This window comes from Lepisma saccharinum, chromosome 20 (assembly GCF_977018435.1).
Source record: "Lepisma saccharinum chromosome 20, izLepSacc3.1, whole genome shotgun sequence".
In the NCBI taxonomy this organism is placed as follows: domain Eukaryota; kingdom Metazoa; phylum Arthropoda; class Insecta; order Zygentoma; family Lepismatidae; genus Lepisma; species Lepisma saccharinum.
The window spans coordinates 29,513,445-29,535,268 of NC_139248.1; the positions used below are offsets into that span (position 1 = coordinate 29,513,445).

General features: G+C 37.8%; 1 protein-coding gene across 1 annotated transcript in view; it reads right to left on the reverse strand.

Annotated features, from left to right (window-relative positions):
- The window catches only part of rnh1 (ribonuclease H1), a 40,214-nt gene extending 20,378 nt beyond the window's left edge, over positions 1 to 19,836 (reverse strand). Inside the window, exons 1-3 of the mRNA XM_083142298.1 lie at positions 19,708 to 19,836; positions 10,890 to 11,035; positions 6,264 to 6,848 (exon numbers count right to left, since the gene is read on the reverse strand). Of these exons, the coding sequence (XP_082998424.1) occupies positions 6,264 to 6,848; positions 10,890 to 11,002 (698 nt within the window). The 5' untranslated portion in view covers positions 11,003 to 11,035; positions 19,708 to 19,836. The remainder of the gene's footprint in view (positions 1 to 6,263; positions 6,849 to 10,889; positions 11,036 to 19,707) is intronic.
- Positions 19,837 to 21,824: the final 1,988 nt, after the last annotated feature.

The following is a 21,824-nucleotide window of genomic DNA, read 5'->3' on the forward strand; positions in this document are numbered from 1 at the left end:
AACTTGTATTTCTGAAAGAAAAAAAACACAAAAAAAACAACTTATCAGCTTAATTGAAAAATACAGTTGAACTTTTCAACCTTTAACCGGGCATACATACTCACATACTCCAAATGATACTTCCTGCAAACATATTTTTTGACTTTGTTTGTTTCTCTCTTTTTTTTGATAATATTTGGACTTTGTTTGATAAAGAAGGTCAGGTGTAAAAAAAAATATTTTCCATTTCACTCACGTCAACGGGCAAGCAGTGTCTGCCAGACACAGTGAACAACAATTGATATGTAAAGTCTACTTGAATATGTAATAACAAATGTTTAATAAAAAATAAAGTATTTAATAAGACATCACATAAAAATATTATTAACACTAAAATAGAAAAAATGAAAATTATATGAGCAAATAAAACTATTTCCTCACACAACCTTCCGGCCTAACATGTTTCATATACAGGGTGGCGCGGAGCCGACTGACACATTTGAAAGTTGAATATATTACGCATGCGCGATAGTTTGAAGTAGATTGCGGGGGGGATGAGAAGAGGATAGGACGCCATTTCATAAAAACACAGCAACAGTCATGATGGAAAGTTGGAGCGTTGAATATCGCGTTTTCTGTGTTCGTAGTTATTACGAAACGAAGTCAGTGGTTAAAGTGCAGCGATTGTTCAGAAAACAATTCATTTTTAGCCGACATGGTAACGTACCGTCTCGGAATACCATATTGGTTTGGGTGAATAAATTTGAAGAAACTTGCAGTGTATTCGATGTGAAACTTGGAGCTCCAACAACAGTGCGTTCGCCCGAGAACTTGCAGAAAGTGAGGGAAGCATTTGAACGTAGTCCACAACGGTGTGTTATCTCTCGAAGTGGAGAGATTGCATGGCCAGCTCGGTCACCCGATCTTTTTGTTAGACTTTTTTTCTCAGGGGATTCTTGAAAGACCGTGTGTTCAGAAGGCATATCACGACTCTTCAACAACTGAAAGAAGCCATTGTTGAGGAAGTAACGGCTATTGATGAGGAACTACGGAGACGTGTGTACGTCTCGTCTGCAACAATGCATTGATGCCGAAGGAGGCCACCTGTCTGATGTAATTTTCAAAAAATGAACTTGTAAGTTGTTAGTAATAAAATTGCATACTTCAATGCACCATTACATACGGGTTTCCTTATTCTCCTTCTTTTTTTCCATCATCTATGAGCATATCAAATGTGTCAGTCGGCTCCGCGCCACCCTGTACTATGCTGCAAAAAATACAACATGCAATTACGATGATGATGATGATGAATTCAAGAATTATGGACATAACAATGACGATTAGGTTAAATATCATGTCACTCCCTTGTTTCCACAGCGATGAAACATAAAAATCTTGCATTAGAAAGGCAAAATTCACTTAAAACAATGCAGTGTCCGACAGACACTGCTTGCCTGGATAAGGGTTAATGTTGAATACTAAACATGTTCAAGACACTATGAAATCCAAGGAAAAATTAAAAAAAAAGAGTCTGCAAAAAATTTTTACAGCATTTGCTGTCCAGTATTTTTCTCATTTAGTGTTTAATTCCTGCCACTCTTTGCTAATTGTAATAATGAATAGATGAAACTAGTTGAACACCAGAAAAAATTAATCCATGCACAGATGAGGACTCAAACCTGAGACCTTTTCTATGCTGACATCGTTAGCAAATCACTCAATACACTATGCCACCAAGGAGGCATCACATCAGCATCATGGAAAATATTAATATGATGTGTAAGCTTGGTTAGCTTACAGTACATTGTAAAATGGATAATGTTTTCATATAACATGCAAGAATTTCTTTCTTCATGGGTACCTAATAAATCAAACCTTTTGCAATCAGATTTCGCAGATTTTCAATTGTCATATCTTGTAATTTCAATTTCTGGTAAGTCAAGTATTAAAACCTTATGTTACTATCTTTTCTGAGGTTTTATTTAACCCAAATTTAAAAAAGAGAAAGAAAAGACTTCGTTATTCTAAATATGGGATGCAGTTTAACCTTACTTTGCAACACCAGAAATTAGGTGACATACGTTACCTCATATTGATCAAAACGAGTTGAATCTAAAAGTTGAGATTTTTACTGTGAGTTAGGTTCATGCAGGGATTCCTTTGCGCTGAATTTCAGAATTTTTCAGGAGGACCGATCTGAGATATTTGATCCCGAAAACTGTCAAAATTCAATGAACAGCCATGTTTGAGCCCATGCTGTAAAAAAGGGTTGCATTTCTAAGCACTGATATTTTATTTACAGAAACCCTGCAGGCAGGTTTACACATGAAAAAAAAATCAAGCCTTAGACTAAACCCCTTTACTAACAATAATCGGGCTTAAAAATCCAATATTTTAACTATTGTTACCCCAATTTCCACCATAATTTTCGTACTTACGATGCAATTTTAAGCAAAACATACTTGAATATCATAGAAAGTATACTTCATTAACTACAAAATGAGTTTTGTTTCAAGTCTCTAGCTCTAATGGTTTTTGAGATATTAAGGTTTCTGAAAAGTGCTACATGAGCAAGAAAAGCCATGCACTATGTTGGAAAAAGGCTGCCCCAGGAGTACTAAAGAAAATATTTTTTTTTTGAACATTGGTTTTGATATATAGAAACGTGTACAAATGTATGTACTAAAAATTATTTTTTTCTAAAATGGTCATGCAACCACCATCGGATGGTTTGGCATGGAATGACTCTACATGTAAAAAATAAGAATTCCATGTTGTTGGGGGAAAAATGCTTAATTGCCGAGTGATTAATGTGTTCAACAACAGTAGTTCATTGCGAATGGTGACAGTATGTCACTGAAATCAATATATATTTTTTTTTAGCAAATGGCAGGGAATTTAATTTTGTATTTGTAGTATTGTTCCTTGATGTTGCTATCTGTTACCTTTGGCTAATTGTGACGATCGATGAGTGATGAATAGAAGAAACTCAAGAAAGGACACTTGCAAATACCACCTATGCCCAGTCTAAGATTCAAACCTGGGAACTTTGATGGCAAGTCTGAAAGTCAACTACGTAACACACTCAGTCAATGAGCCAGTGGTATTCATTTTTATTCCATGTAAGTGGATGGGACAGTACTGCAGGGACGGAGCGTCCATGTAAGCTGTGTAAGCCGAGCTTACACTTAATTAGTTCTAGTAAAATGTGTGTAATTATGACAAAATTCGTGAACAACTTCAAACTTCAACTCGGGTTGACACCAGTGTTCGAGATCCTGCTTGTTAGATTGCAACACTTCAGCACCAGGCAGCACAGCACATGGGAACTTCCGCCTTCTGGATTTTGCCTTGCAAATTGCTGACTGCGAACAAGCAGTACCTACCTTTTCTGGATGGAGAAGAGCGGGGAAAACCTTACGTATATAAGCCTACGGTCAGAGGCTGACAGCAGTGTTGCAAACCTCATGTTTAGAAAAGTGTTGTTCATGGACATCCGCAGTATGTATTTCTTTCCACCAGGGAGGATTAAGCAAAGTATTTTTTTCCAGGGCTTTGGTAAACTAGGTATATTTCCCGATAATAGAATTGTATCCTCAAAAGATACTATTTCAACTTGAAGTTAACGTTTTCTTGCAATGCCCTTACAATACTTACATAATTTGATGTGATTGAAATGAAATTGTATGTGTGAAAGAGCTATATTCTTTTAAAGTTGAAATTCATTTTCCAGTAAGGGCCTTCTCTCCTTGCCCCTTCTGCACACCATGGTGTCATTTAAACTCCGAAAAAATACTACATACATACTATTAAATTGTTCTGGGATCTACATATTATTAATATTAATGAATTCGAAGGGTTCAACCAACGTTATACGTGAAAAGTTTGAGAAAATTCAACTACCACGAACAGTGGCCCTCTAGTTTTACTTATATCTCCAATTTCCAAACGACTTTTTAAATTTATGCGAGATTTAGCACCATTATGTTTGGGTTGGCTTCACTGGCACGCCGTGAGACACAGGTACTGCAAGAGAAGGGGGCTCCAGCATTGTCGGGTATGAATGAATGATTGGCTGCAAAGGGAATTTGAGCAGGCGGTGTGTTTCAAGGAGGTTTTGCCAGTAACAGGGAATTCTGAAGCAAAAATCTAACAATAATAATAATAATATCGTCTTTATTGAGAGGCCGTGTTTCGGCCTCGCAGGCCGTTCTTACAACAAACCCTTTTAAAAAAAAAACATATTACAATTGACACTTTACACTTCTTCAAATTTATTGTTGCAGTAGAAAGAATAAAAAATAAATAAAAATTAAACATTCATACTTATAATGTAAACATTTAATGTACTGAAGGAACAGAGTTAAAAAGGAGAAACCTAAAAATGAGCGGATAACGTACGAAAGGCGTTAGGTTGGTCTTTTAGGTGCTAGATTTGCTTTCACAATTTATTTATTTATTTATTACGAGATATGGGGAATTTATGGCAAGAGAGGAAATTTATTTATATCTGAAGGGGATATTCCCTTCTGAGTCAGAAACATCATTGCTTTGAGTAGTGGTCGCTTTTGGATCTGGTTTGTTTTTGTTTCCCCTTTCTTGTTATATGCATGTTTAAAGCCTCGCGATATTTTTTTGCGAATTCCATCTATTGAAAAGCTGGCTGTTGTCCCTGTGCTGTGGTGTGATAGTGAAGTGCATTATGGAAGAAAATGAGGATGATTGTGATTGTGCGGTGCAGGCATATAGCCAGAACGTGCCTGATGCTGTGGAGTAGAGAACTTGTTGAAGATACCGCTTTCCAGCAAGGATTTTGCTGCCAAGAAGAAACTTGTGGATGTAGTAGGTAGGCCCACCACATGGTAACAGAAACGAAAAATAAAGTGCGCCGAATTTGTGATTCATGATACGAAGCTGTTACTTGGTTATGTGGTTTAAAAAGTATTCAGCACTTTTATTCCTTCTGTTTTCATTTCTTTATTATCATTATTCCTCATTTTATAGAACTTTGCATACTTTTTATCGTTAGGTTACTCATTGTGATAGGAATAAGACTGACGTAATTTTCAGTTGAAATGTAGGAGATACAAAGCCTAGCAAAGAAAACAACAGGCATCACAGATTTACTCAGAATTTTTAATCTGGTGTAGTGTAACTTCGTTTCTAAGGGGTGTAAGGTTAAATTTAGTGCCAAAATTAGAGTTTTGTGAAAAATTCCAGGAAAGTGTTCTGAAAAAATGTGTGGGGAAGTGGGGGTGGGGGTGGATGTATGTAGATAAATCACTGACCATGCCAGCCACAAAATAAGCACAACGGGAAATAGCCTTCATCATGCTATAGGCTTACACTTTTGGAAAGGTCATGCTCCGCCACTGCAGTACTGTACCAGAGAAAGATTTTTTTTACTCATGTTTGGTCGTTCCTACGTTAATTTAATAAAAATTCCAGATAAAACATCTACAATAATAAAACCGATTAAGAAACAGCCCTTGAGTGCCAAGCCTTACCTACCGACTGGCGGCCTCACTCACACATGCCTCAGCAGAGGTGGGTGATCAAGCAACCAGCTATGGGGTGACATGTGGTCAGCACGACGAGACCCCAGTTGTTGTTGTTGTAGGTTTCAATGACCTGGTAATGCTACTCATTCGAAAGAAAAGTGAAAAATGGAACTATTTTAGAAAAACCTTTTAGTGAAATTATAGTGCAGGAGGCGTTAGAAAGAGCATTTCGCGGGCTAACAGCAGACGTCGCTCGTTTACTATTGCTGATACTCTCGTGTCAACAAACAAGCTGAGGTAGCAAGAGGCAGAGGTCACTCACCCTTCCAGAAGGGTGCAGCGAGCTAGCTGTGGCAACCGGGCTTGCTCATTCGCGGACCTGATTGGTTCTCGCAGACACACCCCCATATTGTCGGCTGTTGTAAGCCTGCGAAGCGATCTTTCTAAGGCCTCCTGCACTATAGTTCTATTGTTTGAATAACTTTCAATACTTTATACGTATAATGTATAGATGAGCTACAAATTTTTTTTTAAAATTTTAGACACCTTTTCTACTTCTTTAGGTTAATCTTGATAATGATTGATTGAATTGTTGTTTTAAGTGCACTTTATGCACAGAAAGGCTAATCAGAACTGGACCTACAGTTTAAAGTGGGATCCAAACCTCTATGTGCCTTCCCCTAGTACGTATAAAAGACACTCAAAAAGAAACAAGCATACCATGCCAGGACTGAAACCCTGGATCCAATGATGACAAATTAGCTAAGAACAAATGCTACTTACAATGGATGATTATCTGCGAACCACACTCCTATACCAGCTTTGGCACCTTTTTGCCCATTGGATTCACAAGCACCATCCGTATAAACCTGAACGTAACCTTCCTCGTCTAACCTGAAGGGTGGGCAGGCATCAGACGAGTCCATCTTTGATTGTTTTGCACCATTCTGAACTGGAGAAGCGTCAGATTTTCTTTTCACGGTTGATCCATTGGCACTTGACGTACTATAAGACCTTTCCCTGGAGACGTGTCCTGCTCTGGAAACACCAGTCAGGCTGGACCCACTTGAAGCTAACCGCGTTTCAAGCTCCTGAACTGTCCTTGTAAGATTTTCTATTTCACTTTCCTTCTGCTGCATGAAGTCTTTGATGTTTCTTTGCAAGTTCTGCAATGTGCTCTTCAGTGAATTAACTTCTTCCTGCAGAGACATGTTCCTTTTACTTTCCGCAGAAAAGAACTGATTTCCTGCAGCTGATTTTATAGGACTTGCTGATTTCTCCCTCACAAACTCCAATGCCTGTTGTTCAGTTGGAAATTTTCTAAATACAGCTCCCACAAAACCTTCCACATGTGTTTTACACTCGCCCCTAAGGGGAAAAAATCGTAGAATGAGAATATTTATCAATGAAATAAGTAATAGCATCAATAATATGAATTCTTAAAAACAGCAATTTAATTTTCAAGGTTTGATAGATGTAATATCATTTTGTAGGTAAATTGCACAAATTCCATTTCAAAGTAAAATAATTTGAAAGTAATACAAATTGATTTAGCACCCACAGGTGTTTACAAATTTAACATTTTTACTGAGCATTTGAGGCTAAATTCATGTGTCCATATAACCAATAAAATATTATGCCTCTTGGATTTACAAAATGAACCAAATATAAAATATAGACAATTTACATAAACCAATCTTACCTGGGAAACCAGAATGAAACATCGCAGATAAAATAAAAACCACTAAAAATAACAGTGTTAGATTATTTTGCATCTATAAAAAGTGGTTATGCGAATATTAAGACGAACATAGACAATCTTACCTGCACTAAAAAGATACTAATTGTAATATAGTAAATTAATACTGAAACTACAACTAACATGGTGAACTGGTCATATAGGTGATCATGACCCCATTTCTTTTACAAAATCTGTATTTGTTGCCACATAAAAAAATAAAATAAAATAAAATGCAGATAATTTGAAGTGGACTAGGCAGAGACTATACAAAAAAAAAGACAAAAAATCATAATACACTGAATAAAGTAGGGTAAAACCAAAGATACATTAGAAAAAACAGTATAACAAAAATTACAGTATGTGAAAATGAGATCTACAGTATTCATGAGTCTCATGTGAACTCTAGCTGTATTTGCCCCGAGTATTCGTGAACCTTAGAAACTTATTTTTTCCAGAGTACTCCATGCAAAGTACATTTCTATTCTAAATTTATTTTACATATCCCCCCATATCTACACCATTCTCACCTTCTATATTATTATAAAAAATGTTATTGGCTGACAGACATGTTCATGCCAGACATAGTTCCTCCAACTACCAGTAGGTGGCAGGTCTGTCGCTGTGTCAACTGAAAAAAGTGCTGCTAGATAGCATTGTGCCTAAAACCACGACATGGAATCTAAATTGCTAATTATTAGTCGATCTATCATGGCAAATAAAATGTAATTTTACCATAATAGTTGTCTTTAACCCACTATTTGCCTACTTTTCAGGAAGAATGAACATTTTTTTACATATATAGCCACAAGTTTTGGTTCTAACATGTAGAACATGCATCACACATGATTGATACAAAATCCTCAAGTTGTGAAAGATGGCTGGTATTTTTTTTTGGAACAACGGCCTTATTCTAATACATGAATTTTACCAAAACATAGGACAAATCTTTTAACGTCATTGGCCTTTTAGCATCGTCAGTTTAGATATCTAGCAAATCAGAGGTTGCGGTTCACCGCCTCGGGGAACAAAAGAACATAGGACAACCAAGAAGCAGCCATGAATAGAGCAGTACAGTGCATGTGCAGAATCAGCTGTTGGTAGACGCTGCTATTTGCAGGTTAATCTCAGATCTTCATAAGAATGGTTAGCGAGTACTTGCCTGCACTGCCATCTAGTGTACCAGTAGAGAAGCATCCTGACCAAATCTTCTTGTGCTAACGGTTAGATGTCGCTAAAGTCGCAAAGCCACCAGGACCGGCATATGAGTTTCATCCCATTGGTCTTGTCTTATATTGAATGTAACTCACTCATGCTCCTTAACTCTTTCAGGGGCAAGGATTTGCTCGCGACTGCACCGGTTGAGGGGCGGTGGTTAGTTGCAGTAACCACATATATTGGATTTTTGTGGGGCTACATGCAGATGTGGTTAGCTGTGCTGGCCACAGATTTACTTCGTATACTTGCCGGTAGATCGCAGCACAAGAAAGTTATTGCATTCTGAAAAGATTACCGTGAATAGACAGCGGTCTTGTGTTTGGCGTGGTTGGCTGTTTTCGCGTGTTTGTGACATTTTTTAACTTAGATGAATGGATCAGTTGTAAGGAAAGTTTTGTTGTACATTTAGTGTCAGTTTTTTCTCTCTGCACGCACTATTGTTGATGGTAAGAAGTATATAATGCTTTGTTGCGTGTTGTTTGTTGAAATGCTATATTTTGCATGTGGTTAGCAGCGATAACCACGGCACATACAAGGTAGATTGCTTTGTGTTAGGCAGAAATGGCGTCCAATAATATTTATAAAACTACGATAGAACAGATTCTATTTGAAGACATTTCTTGGGACCCTGAAAGTGACCTGGATGATTGTACGGATTCAGATGACGATCCAACCTATAAACCAAATAACACTACGTGCATGACAGCAGGAGAAAGTGACAGTGATAGTGTGAGTGAGGAGTCCGAGCCTGTTGGGAATCAAACTGTTACCGTTCCTTCATCCCACATTTCAGTGCCGGTAGTTGTGCCACAAACTCCGACATGGACTCAGACTGCTTCCGTGCCTGACGTTCCTAACTTCATTGGAGATGGAGGAGTTTCGCAACATATACACGATCTGCAGAATCCTACGCCATATTATTTGTTCTAGGAACTCTTTACGGACTATTTGGTAGATCACATTGCTTTCACACAAACCTTTATGCAACCCAACAAGGAAAACATTTTGTACCAACAAGTGGACAAGAAATTAGAATAGAAAGGTTCTTCCCAGCTATTGAGAATATTGGTCGTCTGCTCCGGATTTGCATGATTCCTACAATTCATCCCTAATGACAGTCAAACGCTTCAGTTTTTTATTGAGCCTTTACATGTAAATGACAACAATTTGATGCCCAAGAAGGGGGAAGACAATTTTGATAAACTGTACAAAGTAAGACCTTTGCTGAATTTGATAGAAGAATCATTAGCAAGGTCATACAAACCTCATCAAAAAGTTGCTGTAGATGAGTCAATGGTGAAATTCAAAGGGAGGAGCGTAATGAAACAGTACATGTGTAATAAACCCACAAAAAGAGGTTATAAAATTTGGATGCTGTGCGATGAGTCTTATTATAATTTGCGTTTCCAAGTGTATAGAGGAAAAGTAGGCAATAAGCCTGAAAAGGAACTTAGTCTCAAAGGAGACGAGACTACGAGACTGACAGAAAGAGCAGAAAATGGTGGCACCGGCTGTTTTTCACTTTATTGATTGCTGTGTTGTGAATGTTTTTATCATTCATACGGAGTTGGAATTGGAACAGTACAGTCACAAAGACTTCGAAGAGCAGTTTATCAGGGACTTCTGAGTAAACAGATAGTGTCATCAAGGAAATCTGACAGTCCACGATCGCAGAACACAGGAATTGTAGCCGTCAAAAAACACAAACCATCGGTGGATGCGGCAATCAGATTGACGGAGAATGCTCATCAGCCAAAGAAGTCAACATCAAGAAGATGCGCTTACTGCAGCACAAGGAAAAAACCTGTGCAAACCATCTGATCATGTAGTACATAGCAAGTACCCTTATGTATGAACCGTAAGACCTGCTTTCAAGATTTTCATTCCAAGTAAGAGATTTTTGTGAGTTCATCAGCAAATATCAGCATATTTCATCATAAGAAAATTTATGTCAAGATTTCATTTGACATGCAAGGGTTTATTGTTCTTATATCTTTTGCTATATAATTTTGTGCATAATTGTCATGCAAATTACCTTCGAACTAAGTGAAATAATATTAAAATTCAGACTTTCATCTCCACCTGTGAAGTAATTACCATAATTTGTTTGAGCACTAACTAAATGCTACAAATAAAATACATTTTCTTGTCTCTCTCTGTTTTGCTTGCATTTTGTGCATCTCTGTATATGCATTTGTCTGTGTGCAGTGGTTAGCATCAGTAACCACATTTGATGACGTCATATGTAGACAAACAATGATCACGGTTTGATGTTATTTATAGAAATGATATTACAATTAGTATAAGAATTACCATTAGCATTATTTTCAACATTGAAGTGCAATTTCTATTTGTGCCCCTCAAAGGGGTAAAAAAAACGTGGTTACCACAGGAAACCACCACCCTTCAAAGAGTTAACCTAACAGATCATTCAACTACTTCAAAGAACTTACCAGGAATTATAAACACCTGGCTGCCTTCCTTTGGCAACAGCATAGTAGAACTTGGACATTTCTGCTAAATGGACCCTTAATAATGCTACACTTGTAAAGAGAAAACTCTTCATCCACTGGACATATTCCACTTCTCAATTCAGCACCTGCCAACAAAATATTGATTACTACCTATCTAAAGGTTAAACAGTGTGTATAATAATCACAAGAAAATTCAAACACAATCAAACAAATTTGTGGTCTGTATTAAGACAGTATATCATATAAAAATATGGGCAATGTGGTTCCAAATGTTAAATGATATTTTGTAAGTTTCGTAGGAGTATTATACAATGTACCTAAAGTATATGCCCAGGGCGAGCCTCAGCTACTGGGCGGGTCGCAGGTGGCGGATAGCGAACGGCCATCAGATATGGTGGTTAACTGCGAATAAGGAAATACCAAATAAGCAGTCCCGGACCGAGGCGGTAGTGCTGTTAAGGTCTGGGGAGGAAGATTATGGCAAGATCCTCCTCATAAAATCCCAGAAAAGCCTTATAACAGCACTATGACATGGCGAGAAAGTGCCGCCATTAAATAAGCACTGCCCCTGCTGCCTTGCAGGGAGGAGAGGGATCTCCAAAGGCTAGGGGAAGGTCACCCCAACAGAAAACCAAAGGGTGGAAGGAACTCTTAGGCATAGAGAAGCCGATCCTTCTAAGGGGAGTAAACCCCTATCAGAAAATACCAGGTCTTCCAAGGAAGTGGAGGTTGGAGCATAGAGCCCACAAAAGAAAAGGGGAGAAACATCCAAACCCCATTGCTGGCATAGCAGCAATAAGAAGGCAGCCCCTTCACTATGCTAGGAAGCTGCAGGCCAATCACCTACACTTCTTAAATAAAGATGATTAAAAGAAAAGACAGAGAGTTGGCCGGACGGATCTACAGGAAAGACAATTGGCGAGGATTAAGGTATACGACTTTTGGAACTTGGAACATCAGAGGCCTTAATGGAAAAGAAGTTGAAATAGTAAAAGAAATGAAGAACACCAAAGTAAAATATCTAGCCCTAACTGAAACCAAGAAAAAAGGACATGGAGAAATTGAGTTAGATAACGGATATGTACTGATATATAGTGGAGTACCGAGAATGGAAAGAGCTAGAGGAGGGGTGGCACTCCTGATCCACGAAGAAAAGAAAAACAATATAATAGATTGGGAATTCATAAGTGAGAGAATAATGATTGTTAACATTAAAGAAGAAGAAGAAAATATAGCAATGATAATAGTTTATGGTCCAAAGATGATACAGTAGAGAATAAAAACATGTTCTATGATTCACTACAGAAAATCATAGATGAAAGAAAGGAAGAAGTACTGATAGTAGGAGATCTAAATGGAAGAGTAGGAAACAATATGGAAGAATGGAGACAGGTAATAGGACAACATGGAGAAGAGACATTAAATGATAATGGTACAAGAATCTTAGAATTATGTGTAACAAATAACATGGTAGTGGTAAATACTAAATTCCCACATAAAGAAATCCATAAATACACTAGGGAAGAACTAACAAGAAGGGAAAAATCTATAATTGACTATTTCATAGTCAGAGCTAGGAATTTTAGGTGCAAAAATTTGCCAATAAAGGTGCAAAAAAGGTGCGAATTCTTGTACAAGAAAGGTGCTAAAATAGGTGCTGATTTTCAGATGTAAAATTTATTTTACAGTGAGCATACATATATGATTCATATATAGAGCAGTGCATACATACATATATGATTCAACTTGTGTGGATAAACACATAGAGTATTCTCTGGTTTTAAATCGTTTAATATAAATAAGCAAAGAAAATTCTCTGATACATTAGAAAGCGATATAAAGGAAAACTGCTTCTTCTTACCTGCTTAGAATTAGTTATCTAGAAAACTGTTAAATAAATTACATTCAAAATTTCTATGTTCTTCTGAGTGAGGCTACATCTGCGGTCACTACGCAGATACTTGTAAGTTGAAAAAGAACGTTCAACGTCAACAGACACAAGTGGTGCGTATTTTGTTTTCAACCGGTAATCCACATCCTTGTTGGTTGCGACTTCTTGAACATCAGGGTTTTTGGCTAAACTTTTTTCTAACTTCTCTTTCCCGACCCCTTGCAGCTCTCATTGCACATCCATCAAAACAGCCAACTGTGCTTCCTTCTCAGGACACTGCTCCTCCAGTTTTGTGATTGCAGTAGTAAGGAAAGAGAAGCCATGTACAATATAGAGTTCATCTTGCAATTCCTGTTTAAGTGCAAGTTTTTTGGCTTTTTTACAGCTGAGGAATCACTAGGCAAAGCATCTAAAAATTTCGATATTGTATGGAAATGATTGCAAATAAACACTGCAGCTTTTAACCATGTACCCCATCTAGTGAGAGGGTGGTAGTGGAAGTTTCGTAATTTCTACGTACTTCTGTATTCTAGAAGGAGCCTTTTTCAGTATTTTCTTAATGCTAGAAACAAATTCGTTCACATATGTATATTCATCTTTAAGAGCTTCACAAACTCGATGCAAAGCATGAACAATGCAGGTCACATGTTTTAAGTTAGGATACATATTCTTCAGATTAGAAAATGCAGCCAACATGTAAGATGCTTGGTCTGTAAGAACTAACCACACACTATCATATTTTACGCCCGCCGGCCAAAATACAAAACATGCATCATTGAAACTTTGCATTACACTTGCATTATCTGTTTTGCCGAGAAAATAAGTTTTTAAAAGCATGGGTTTCACTTGATGTCCATTGAGAGGTGCTACTAAAATGTTCAAAACGTACCTGTTTTGCCTATCTGTGGTTTCATCTAGTATGAAATAGACTGGAGGTCAGCTACTACTTGCCTGATCTGCGAGATTTTAGCTTCATAAAGAGGTTGAAGGTAAGATTTCCTTAAGGTGCTCTCATCTGGAACGGACTTCCCAGTATTTTTTTGCAAATAAGATTTCATGACAGGATTGTTAAGTTTCGAAAGAGGTATTCCACACGCTATAAATGTCCTTGATGTCTCACTGAAAAATTAATTTGTATTTCTGGAACTTGAAGATGCAAGCGCCTCACCAATGAATTACTGTCGCTTCCCACCTTTACCACCTCGTAGTTATTTATTCCTGACATGCTTCCCACTTTGTAGATGCTGCACAAACCGAGTGCGTTGGTGTTTGTCATCAACAGCAATAGAAATATCACACACATCACACCTCAGAACAGATCCATCACTCTGAATGCCGTCACCGCTAAACTGTTTAACAATGTCCTGCAGTTTCCCAACATTTACTTTATGTTTTGGCATGGTGAACAAGCAAATCCGATGCATCGATCAGTCGATCACAGACTGCAGTTACCTTGCTCGCTGAGACGGGAGAAGAAAACGAAAACAAAACCGCTTTCATACAACAATTCGTAAAAATACAGTATAGGACAAAAAGAGCACAACTTCTAGCAATTGTAACGCGTCATTGTTGGCACTGTTTAAAGTCCGCGCGCTTACTACATTAACGTCCAAGAACTGAAGAAAGCTGCTTCATTGTTGTGCGGTAAACAAGAATCGCGTGCCAAGAAGCCGTGCCTTGAATGTGGGTGGGGTTAAACAGTGCGCGAGTTGTATTTAAAAAATTATAAAGATGCAAAAAGGGCGGAAAGGTGCAAAAGGTTCTGAGATTATGAAAAAGGTGGAAAAGGTTCTGAGATTGTGAAAAAGGTGCAAAAAGGTGCAACCGAAACACCATGAGTAGAGTTCAATACGTGCTTATTTTTGGGATGAATCACTTTTTTTACCCATTTTCACACATAAAAATTTAAGGTGCAGCACCTAAAATTCCTAGCTCTATTCATAGTAGAGAGAAATACGATGAGAAAGATAGATGCCAGAGTCAAAAGAGGGGTGGAAATTGGGAGAGATCATAAACTATTAATAATGGAAAGAGTAGTACAAAGAAGTAGAGTGCTAAAAACTAAAGGGAAAAGAAGACAGGAAAAACAAAACAAAATAAGAATAAAGCCATACAAATTAAAAGATACAAAAGTTAAAGAAAAATATCAGCAACAAATAGAAGCAAAGATACAAGAGAAACATGAAAAGGAAGAAAGAGATGTAGATAAGTTGTGGGATGAATTTAAGAAGATTTTGCTACAGTCTGCAGAGGAAAGCTGCGGGACAACAAACATTGGAAACAAAATGAAAAGAACGGCATGGTGGACAGATGAGCTGAAAGAAGAAGTCACGCACAAGAAAATACTGTGGAAAAAGTACCTATCAGTTAATGATTTAGAAAGCTTCGAAGAGTATAGAAGGCAAAGGGATATAGTTAAAAAGAAAGTGTTAGAGGCTAAAAAGAACTCGTGGAGAAAATTTGGGGAAAGTATGGAAGAGAACAACCGAGAAAATCAAAAACTATTCTACAAAGTTTTAAAGACCATGAGAAAAGATAAAGAAAGCCCATTAAAATACATAAAAGGAAAAGATGGTAAACTAAGAACAAAACCAGAAGAAATCATGCAAAGATGGAAAGAATACTTCGAAGAATTGCTGAAGGATGAAACACAAACAGGACGGAGGTTCAAACAGGAAACGAAAGAACAGAAGATACAGAAATGGAGGATGAAGAAGAGGAAATAAACGATATCAAAGTAGAAGAATTAAAAGCAGCATTAAAGAAAATGAAGTTAGGTAAGGCTAGTGGACATGATGGTTTAACACCAGAAATGCTTAAATACATGGGAAATGCTGGAGAGCAACTGTTTTTGAACCTACTGAATGTTATATGGGAAAAGAAAACTGTACCGAAGGAATGGGAGATATCAGTAATAATCCCAATCTTCAAGAAAGGGGATAATAGAGAATGCAGAAACCATCGGGGAATCTCATTGCTCAGTGTGCCAGGGAAGATATATTCAAGAATCCTGGAGAATAAACTCAGAAAATATGTCGAAGAGCAATTAGAAGAAAGTCAAGCAGGCTTTAGACCAACAAGAAGTGTACAAGACCATATTTTCACACTCAAACAAATAACAGACAAGACAATAGAATACAATAAAAAGGCACATGTATGTTTTGTAGATCTACAAAAGGCTTTTGACAGAGTTCCTTGGAATGAGATATGGAAATCTTTAGAGAAGAAAGGAGTGGATAAAAACCTAATAAAAGCAATCCAAAGTTGGTACAAAGGATGCAGATGCTACGTGAGGACGAGAAACCACCAGTCAGAGGAATTTGAAATAACAACAGGAGTTAAACGGGGAGATATACTATCACCATATCTATTTATAATACTATTAGATGAAGTAATAAAGGAATGCCATATAAAAATGAAACAATTTCAGGTAGGATACTGGAATATGAAATCAATTAAACTAACAGAGCTCATATATGCTGATGATATTATACTAATAGCTAATACACAGGCTAGTTTACAATATAACCTAAACATTCTTAATGAAGAATTAAAGAAAAAGAATATGGAAATAAATACAGAGAAAACTAAAACAATGATAATTAGCAGAGAAAAGACAAACCATAAGATAAAACTGAATAACAAACCTTTAGAACAAGTGACAAATTTAAAGTATCTTGGAGTAATTATAAACAGTCAAGGAAAAGAAGAGGAAGAAATAAGAGATAGAATCATGAAGACAGGAAAGCTATATCAAATGATAAACCGAGGATTTATAGGCAAAAAAGAAATATCTACCCAAACAAAATTCACTGTATATAAAACAATTTATATACCAACACTCACATATAGCAGTGAAAATTGGACAATGACTGGAAAACACCTGCAAAGTGTACAAACAATGGAAATGAGGTACCTTCGAAGAATAAGTGGGAAAACCAGGAAAGATCGGATAAGGAATCAAACTATTCGGCAATCTTTAAATGCTCAGCCACTACAAGAAACAGTTGAACGTAATCAACTCAGATGGTTCGGCCATTTGAGCAGAATGAGTGAGACGAGACTGCCAAAGCAGATATGGGAAGCACGTCCACAAGGAACAAGACCAAAAGGAAGACCAAGAAAGACATGGAATATGAGTGTCAAAGAGATTTTGGAGAAACTAAGCATAAGATGGAAAGAGGCACAGGAAAAGGCGATGGACAGAAACGTCTGGAGAGCTCTCTGTAACCCCTCGACACCGGCAGGTAAAAGAGGACGCGAGTAAGTAAGTAAGTACCTGAAGTATATGGCAGTCTGTATACAAGACGACAGTAAACAAATGGCTGCTTGCAAACAAAGGATCATATTGGAGTGTACTGCAGAAGGGAAATAGATCTCCAGAAAACACGCAGCAAGTAATCACTAGGGAACGGAACTTTATGTGCTAAAAAACTCAGAAATATTTATTTTTTATGTGTCATAAATGTTGAAAATATGTGATAAAAACAGGAAAATATGTGACAAAAATAAAAACATTTGGTAACAAAAACAAACTATAACATGCATTTTAAACACCTGAAATTAGTTTCTAAATGATTACCTCTTAGCGAGCTATTTTTTGGAAGAGTTGCAGTGGATCACCATAGTTCTTTCCAAATTCTCCATTGTAAATATGTGACGATTATCTCTAAAAAGCATCTTATATTGTGAGAAAGATGGCTCCACGTCACAAGAAACAATTCTTGCATATTTGAAGCACGAAATGTCACTAACGCTGAAGTTTTCCAAAGCTTCCTCTTCCTCTACTTCACCTCCTTCCAAAACACATGCAATTTGGCACAATGTTTGAAAACCTTGGGTTTTCCCCAAAAATTCTGTACATTTAGACATTTAGATCCAGTGAGTTCTTTCAGTTTCGATTCTACTATACAGACTTCACCAATGGAAGCTGCCAAAGTGTTCGCGGACGATTCAAGCTTTCATATGGAATTAGAGAGAATGGACAGGTTTGTTGAGATGTATGCCAATTCGACTTTTAAGGAGGGCTCCATCAACAGTTCTTGCAGAATTCTTCTTTGTCGAGATCATTTACAACAGATACATTTTTTTTCAAAGTTCTGGGCATAACATCTGCATCGCGTAACTGCAGGTGTAGGGGGAAGGGGAACCTCAGGACATTTTTGTTTAAAAATGTCTATTCTTCTAGGTGACTTGATAAAAACTTTCTTCCCATTTGAAACCAGTTTATCGACATTGGGATAAAGAGCTCTTATCTTTTCACATATTCTATGCAACGCATGCGCCACACATGTAACGTGCACCATTTTGGGGTAGCTAACGGCAAGACCACTGCATGTAAGCTGCAGCATCTGTCAAGAGAAGAACATTGTCAAATTTTATGTCTTCTGGCCACAATAGCTGCATTGCTTCATTAAAAAGCCTTGCTATCGTTACGTGTAGCCAGCCCCAGCTACTTACAGCTATTTTCTCCCGATAGGATCGTAGGCGAGGTGCCAGAAGTCTGCCAGCGAGCGTTTTCAAAGACAAAACAAACCTAGCACTCTCGATATGAAAGAGGTGCGGAGAATAAACATTTTTCCTTGGAGGATTTCGAGGTAGATGAAGTCAATGAGCGATTTTATGTATTTAAAATGAAAATTCGCAAAATATGTATTTACATACGGAAAACTGGAAAATATGTGTTTTTATGTAAAATAAAATATGCTGTGTTGACATATAAGGCTATGATAAGAATTTTGGCAAAAATGAGGGTCTCTATCTTATCGCAGAAAAAAACATTTATTTACCTAAAGTTCCTATTCTGATCAGTGTTAACAGACAAAATTAGAAATTGAACCATGTACAAAAGTGGTAATTATGCGATATCGCCCGAACACCTCTCATTGATTTATTTTATTAATTCTAGGATTGATACTTAGCTATTCTGCATTGCGGAATATTCTTTAAGGGAAAGTTATGCCTGTTTCCATAAAATAGTGTCAACTGATCATATTACGAGTCATTATTTGTCTTCCTTGTTCCACTTGGGTAACAGACAATATGGCGTGCACTCGTCATGGATCATTGCGGGTCGTGCTTGTGTTTTGTCGATTTGGAGTGGGTATGCAGTGTTTCAACCTTCTTAACCGAAAAATACCTACTTTCGTGTTCATTATGTCATCACAAATCATTGACGGATAGCCCCCAAAATTATTCACAATATACCCATGAACCATTGACGGATAGCCCCAAAAATTATTCACGATATCCCCACGAACCATTGATGGACAGCCCCAAAAACCATTGACGGATAGCACCACGAACCATTTCCAGCAAGGTTAGGTTAGGTTAGCATAGTTAAAAAAAAATCGTAGAAAAAAGGCACGTTTGGAAACACTGGCGAGATCGCGTGACTTTCGACGCTCGCGCCATCTGCACGTACATAATGGAAACAACGGCATAATCATGTCGCTTTACAGAAAATGCAAGTTCCTTACATAAAAAGTGATTATTTCTTGTTCTGCAGCACTCTATGGTGAAATTTTCAGTTTCCGCGAAAGAAAATACCTTGAAGAACTTCGACAATGCTACAGAAACTGATTTCAGTAAGTAGTTTCTCCTGTAAATTTGAAGAAATCCGTTCGGGCGATATCGCATATTTACCGAAAATGCCTGTCAATAAAATTCGGAATCAAACAATCGAAACTTGGGCCAATGCATTCGTAGCATGATGAAATCGCAATAAAACCAAAGGAACTTGGGCCCAAATATCTCAGTTATTTGTGCTTTCCTAACGCTGGAACCACTATTATATTACGTAAAACATTGAAATCTCATCTATCTAAAAAAAAAATCTACATAATTCTCCAGAGGGTACAGTGAGAATTCCTAAATCTGACGAGAAAAATAAATCAATATACACACCTGTAAATACATCACAGTGATACGAATTTTGAACACTAAATTTTAAGTCTGCTTCAGTTTTCAGAACACGACCTGCTGCAGTTGGTCAACTCGCTGGACCAGCACAACAGCTGATGATCAGCACCGTTGCCAAACCTAGTTCGTAACACATTACCAATATTACTGTATGTTGTACAGTAGGATGCACAAGTATTACTCAGCAAATTGTTTCTGGTTACTTTGATTTTCATTATCTCCTTAGGATTTGTAGTACGCACGTTGGTGCATAAGTTGTCAACAACATGTTTGGAGTTTTCCTTGATTATCTGAAGTTCTCTTTGGGCGACACAAAGAGAATAAACATGGTAATGGACAACTTGCTTGGTAATACAACAGTGCTGGTAATACTTGTGCAGTAGACAGTGGCAGCTATTAGGAAGGCGTGGGGGTAGTGATGGGTCATTGCAGTTCCTTTTCGGGAGGCAGTTCACCGGAGCTCGCTCACCGAAAGGAGTCGTTCACCAGGAGTCGTTCAAAGGAACGACGAGGCCACGGAGCATGCTCTCGGACGAGGCAGTTCCTTTTAGAAAGGCAGTTCATTGGAGCTTGCTCATTGAAAGAGTCGTTCACAGGAGCTACCATACCAACACAGCTCCAAGTTGATTTCGTTGGGCGGGGGAGGGAATGGAAAGAATTAGAGGGGAGGAATCCGCCTTCGCGCAAGAATGGAAGAAAACATAAACAGCTAGAGTTTGGACTTGAGGAACCCAGACTTTTCGTCTCCACTTGTGCTTGTGTGAAGGGGGGGGGGCGAAAGCGGTGTTGCCAAACGTCTGAGAGTCTGATTTTTTTTTTTTGTCCAGTCGTACAGGACATGTTTTCCTGTCATCATGCACCCTTCGCTCGCTCGCATTTCAGGCAGAGGCAGGGAGGCGGAGACCCACTCTTTCGCTTGCTAACCTAGGCAACAGGCTTCGCCGTGCTTGGCCTTTTTGGGAGTGGATTCTCTCGAGAGGGGGGGGGGGACGATGAGCTGAAAACTCGGAATTATTGCGGAGGGTTAGAATTCTTTCTAGGGGTATTGTAGACTGTTCGTATGAACATCTGCACTGCAATCAAGGTTTAGGGTCCAGTTACTTGTGACATATTTCGTTTTGCTCGCCAGTTAAAATTGCACGTCGAGTTCCGATTACTCAATATTATCCATCCTTTATAGTTTATATTAATTTCATTGTTGTCTACACAGCGATATCAAATAGTGAATTATATATTGATTGGAAGTGAACGAACATTGTGTGTTTTACTGATATCCTCACAAGAGTATCTACAGAATGTTTAGTAAGATCCCGAAATTTAGGTTGAATTCAGAATTTATGTAATATTGAATGGGTGATTGGGTCCAGGGGGACTCATGGGGCTGCAGTTCTCTCCCGAAATTTTGAGAAATTCAAAAGTTTCAACTAAAAGTATTTTTTAAAAAAATCAGGAAAACCAAATTGGTAACTGAAGAACCTCTTAAATCAACCTCTCAAATACAATTTTTGTCATTAAACCACTTTTACCCGTGGTATCAGTATCGGAAGATATCGGTTGGATTATATTTACCGACACCGGCCGATACTTTTCCAATATTTTGATCTTTCGCGAGGCTTGCAAATATGCAGCAAGCACTTTCAGGGTGTCCTTGAATTTATGCATAATTCCAAGTTTCCGTTGTTTTGAACCAATGTTGTATGGAAAAATGTATTTTGTGATTACGTAATAGTATTTTCAGATTTTGATGCAATTCTTACGTTTAAAGCATAACCCTAATAAATTGATACACACAATTGGAAGTATTTACTTACACTAATATTAGTCAATATTTTGAACAGCTTTTAATTAATACGCGTCATTTTCAAACAAGGGTATCGGTGAGATAGGTAAGAGAATCAGCATGGGTGTGGATATCCGTTCAACTCTAATAATTATGAAATGTTTTATTACTTATTCCGCCCCACGGGAAAATATGCAGCTTTGTAACATCCACATTTACAATTCCAACCCTCCGAAATAAAATCCTGCTTACTCCAGTGGTACTATAGCATGTTATGATGCGTCTGTCTCCAATAAGCGGGACTTTTCCTTCCCGATGGACA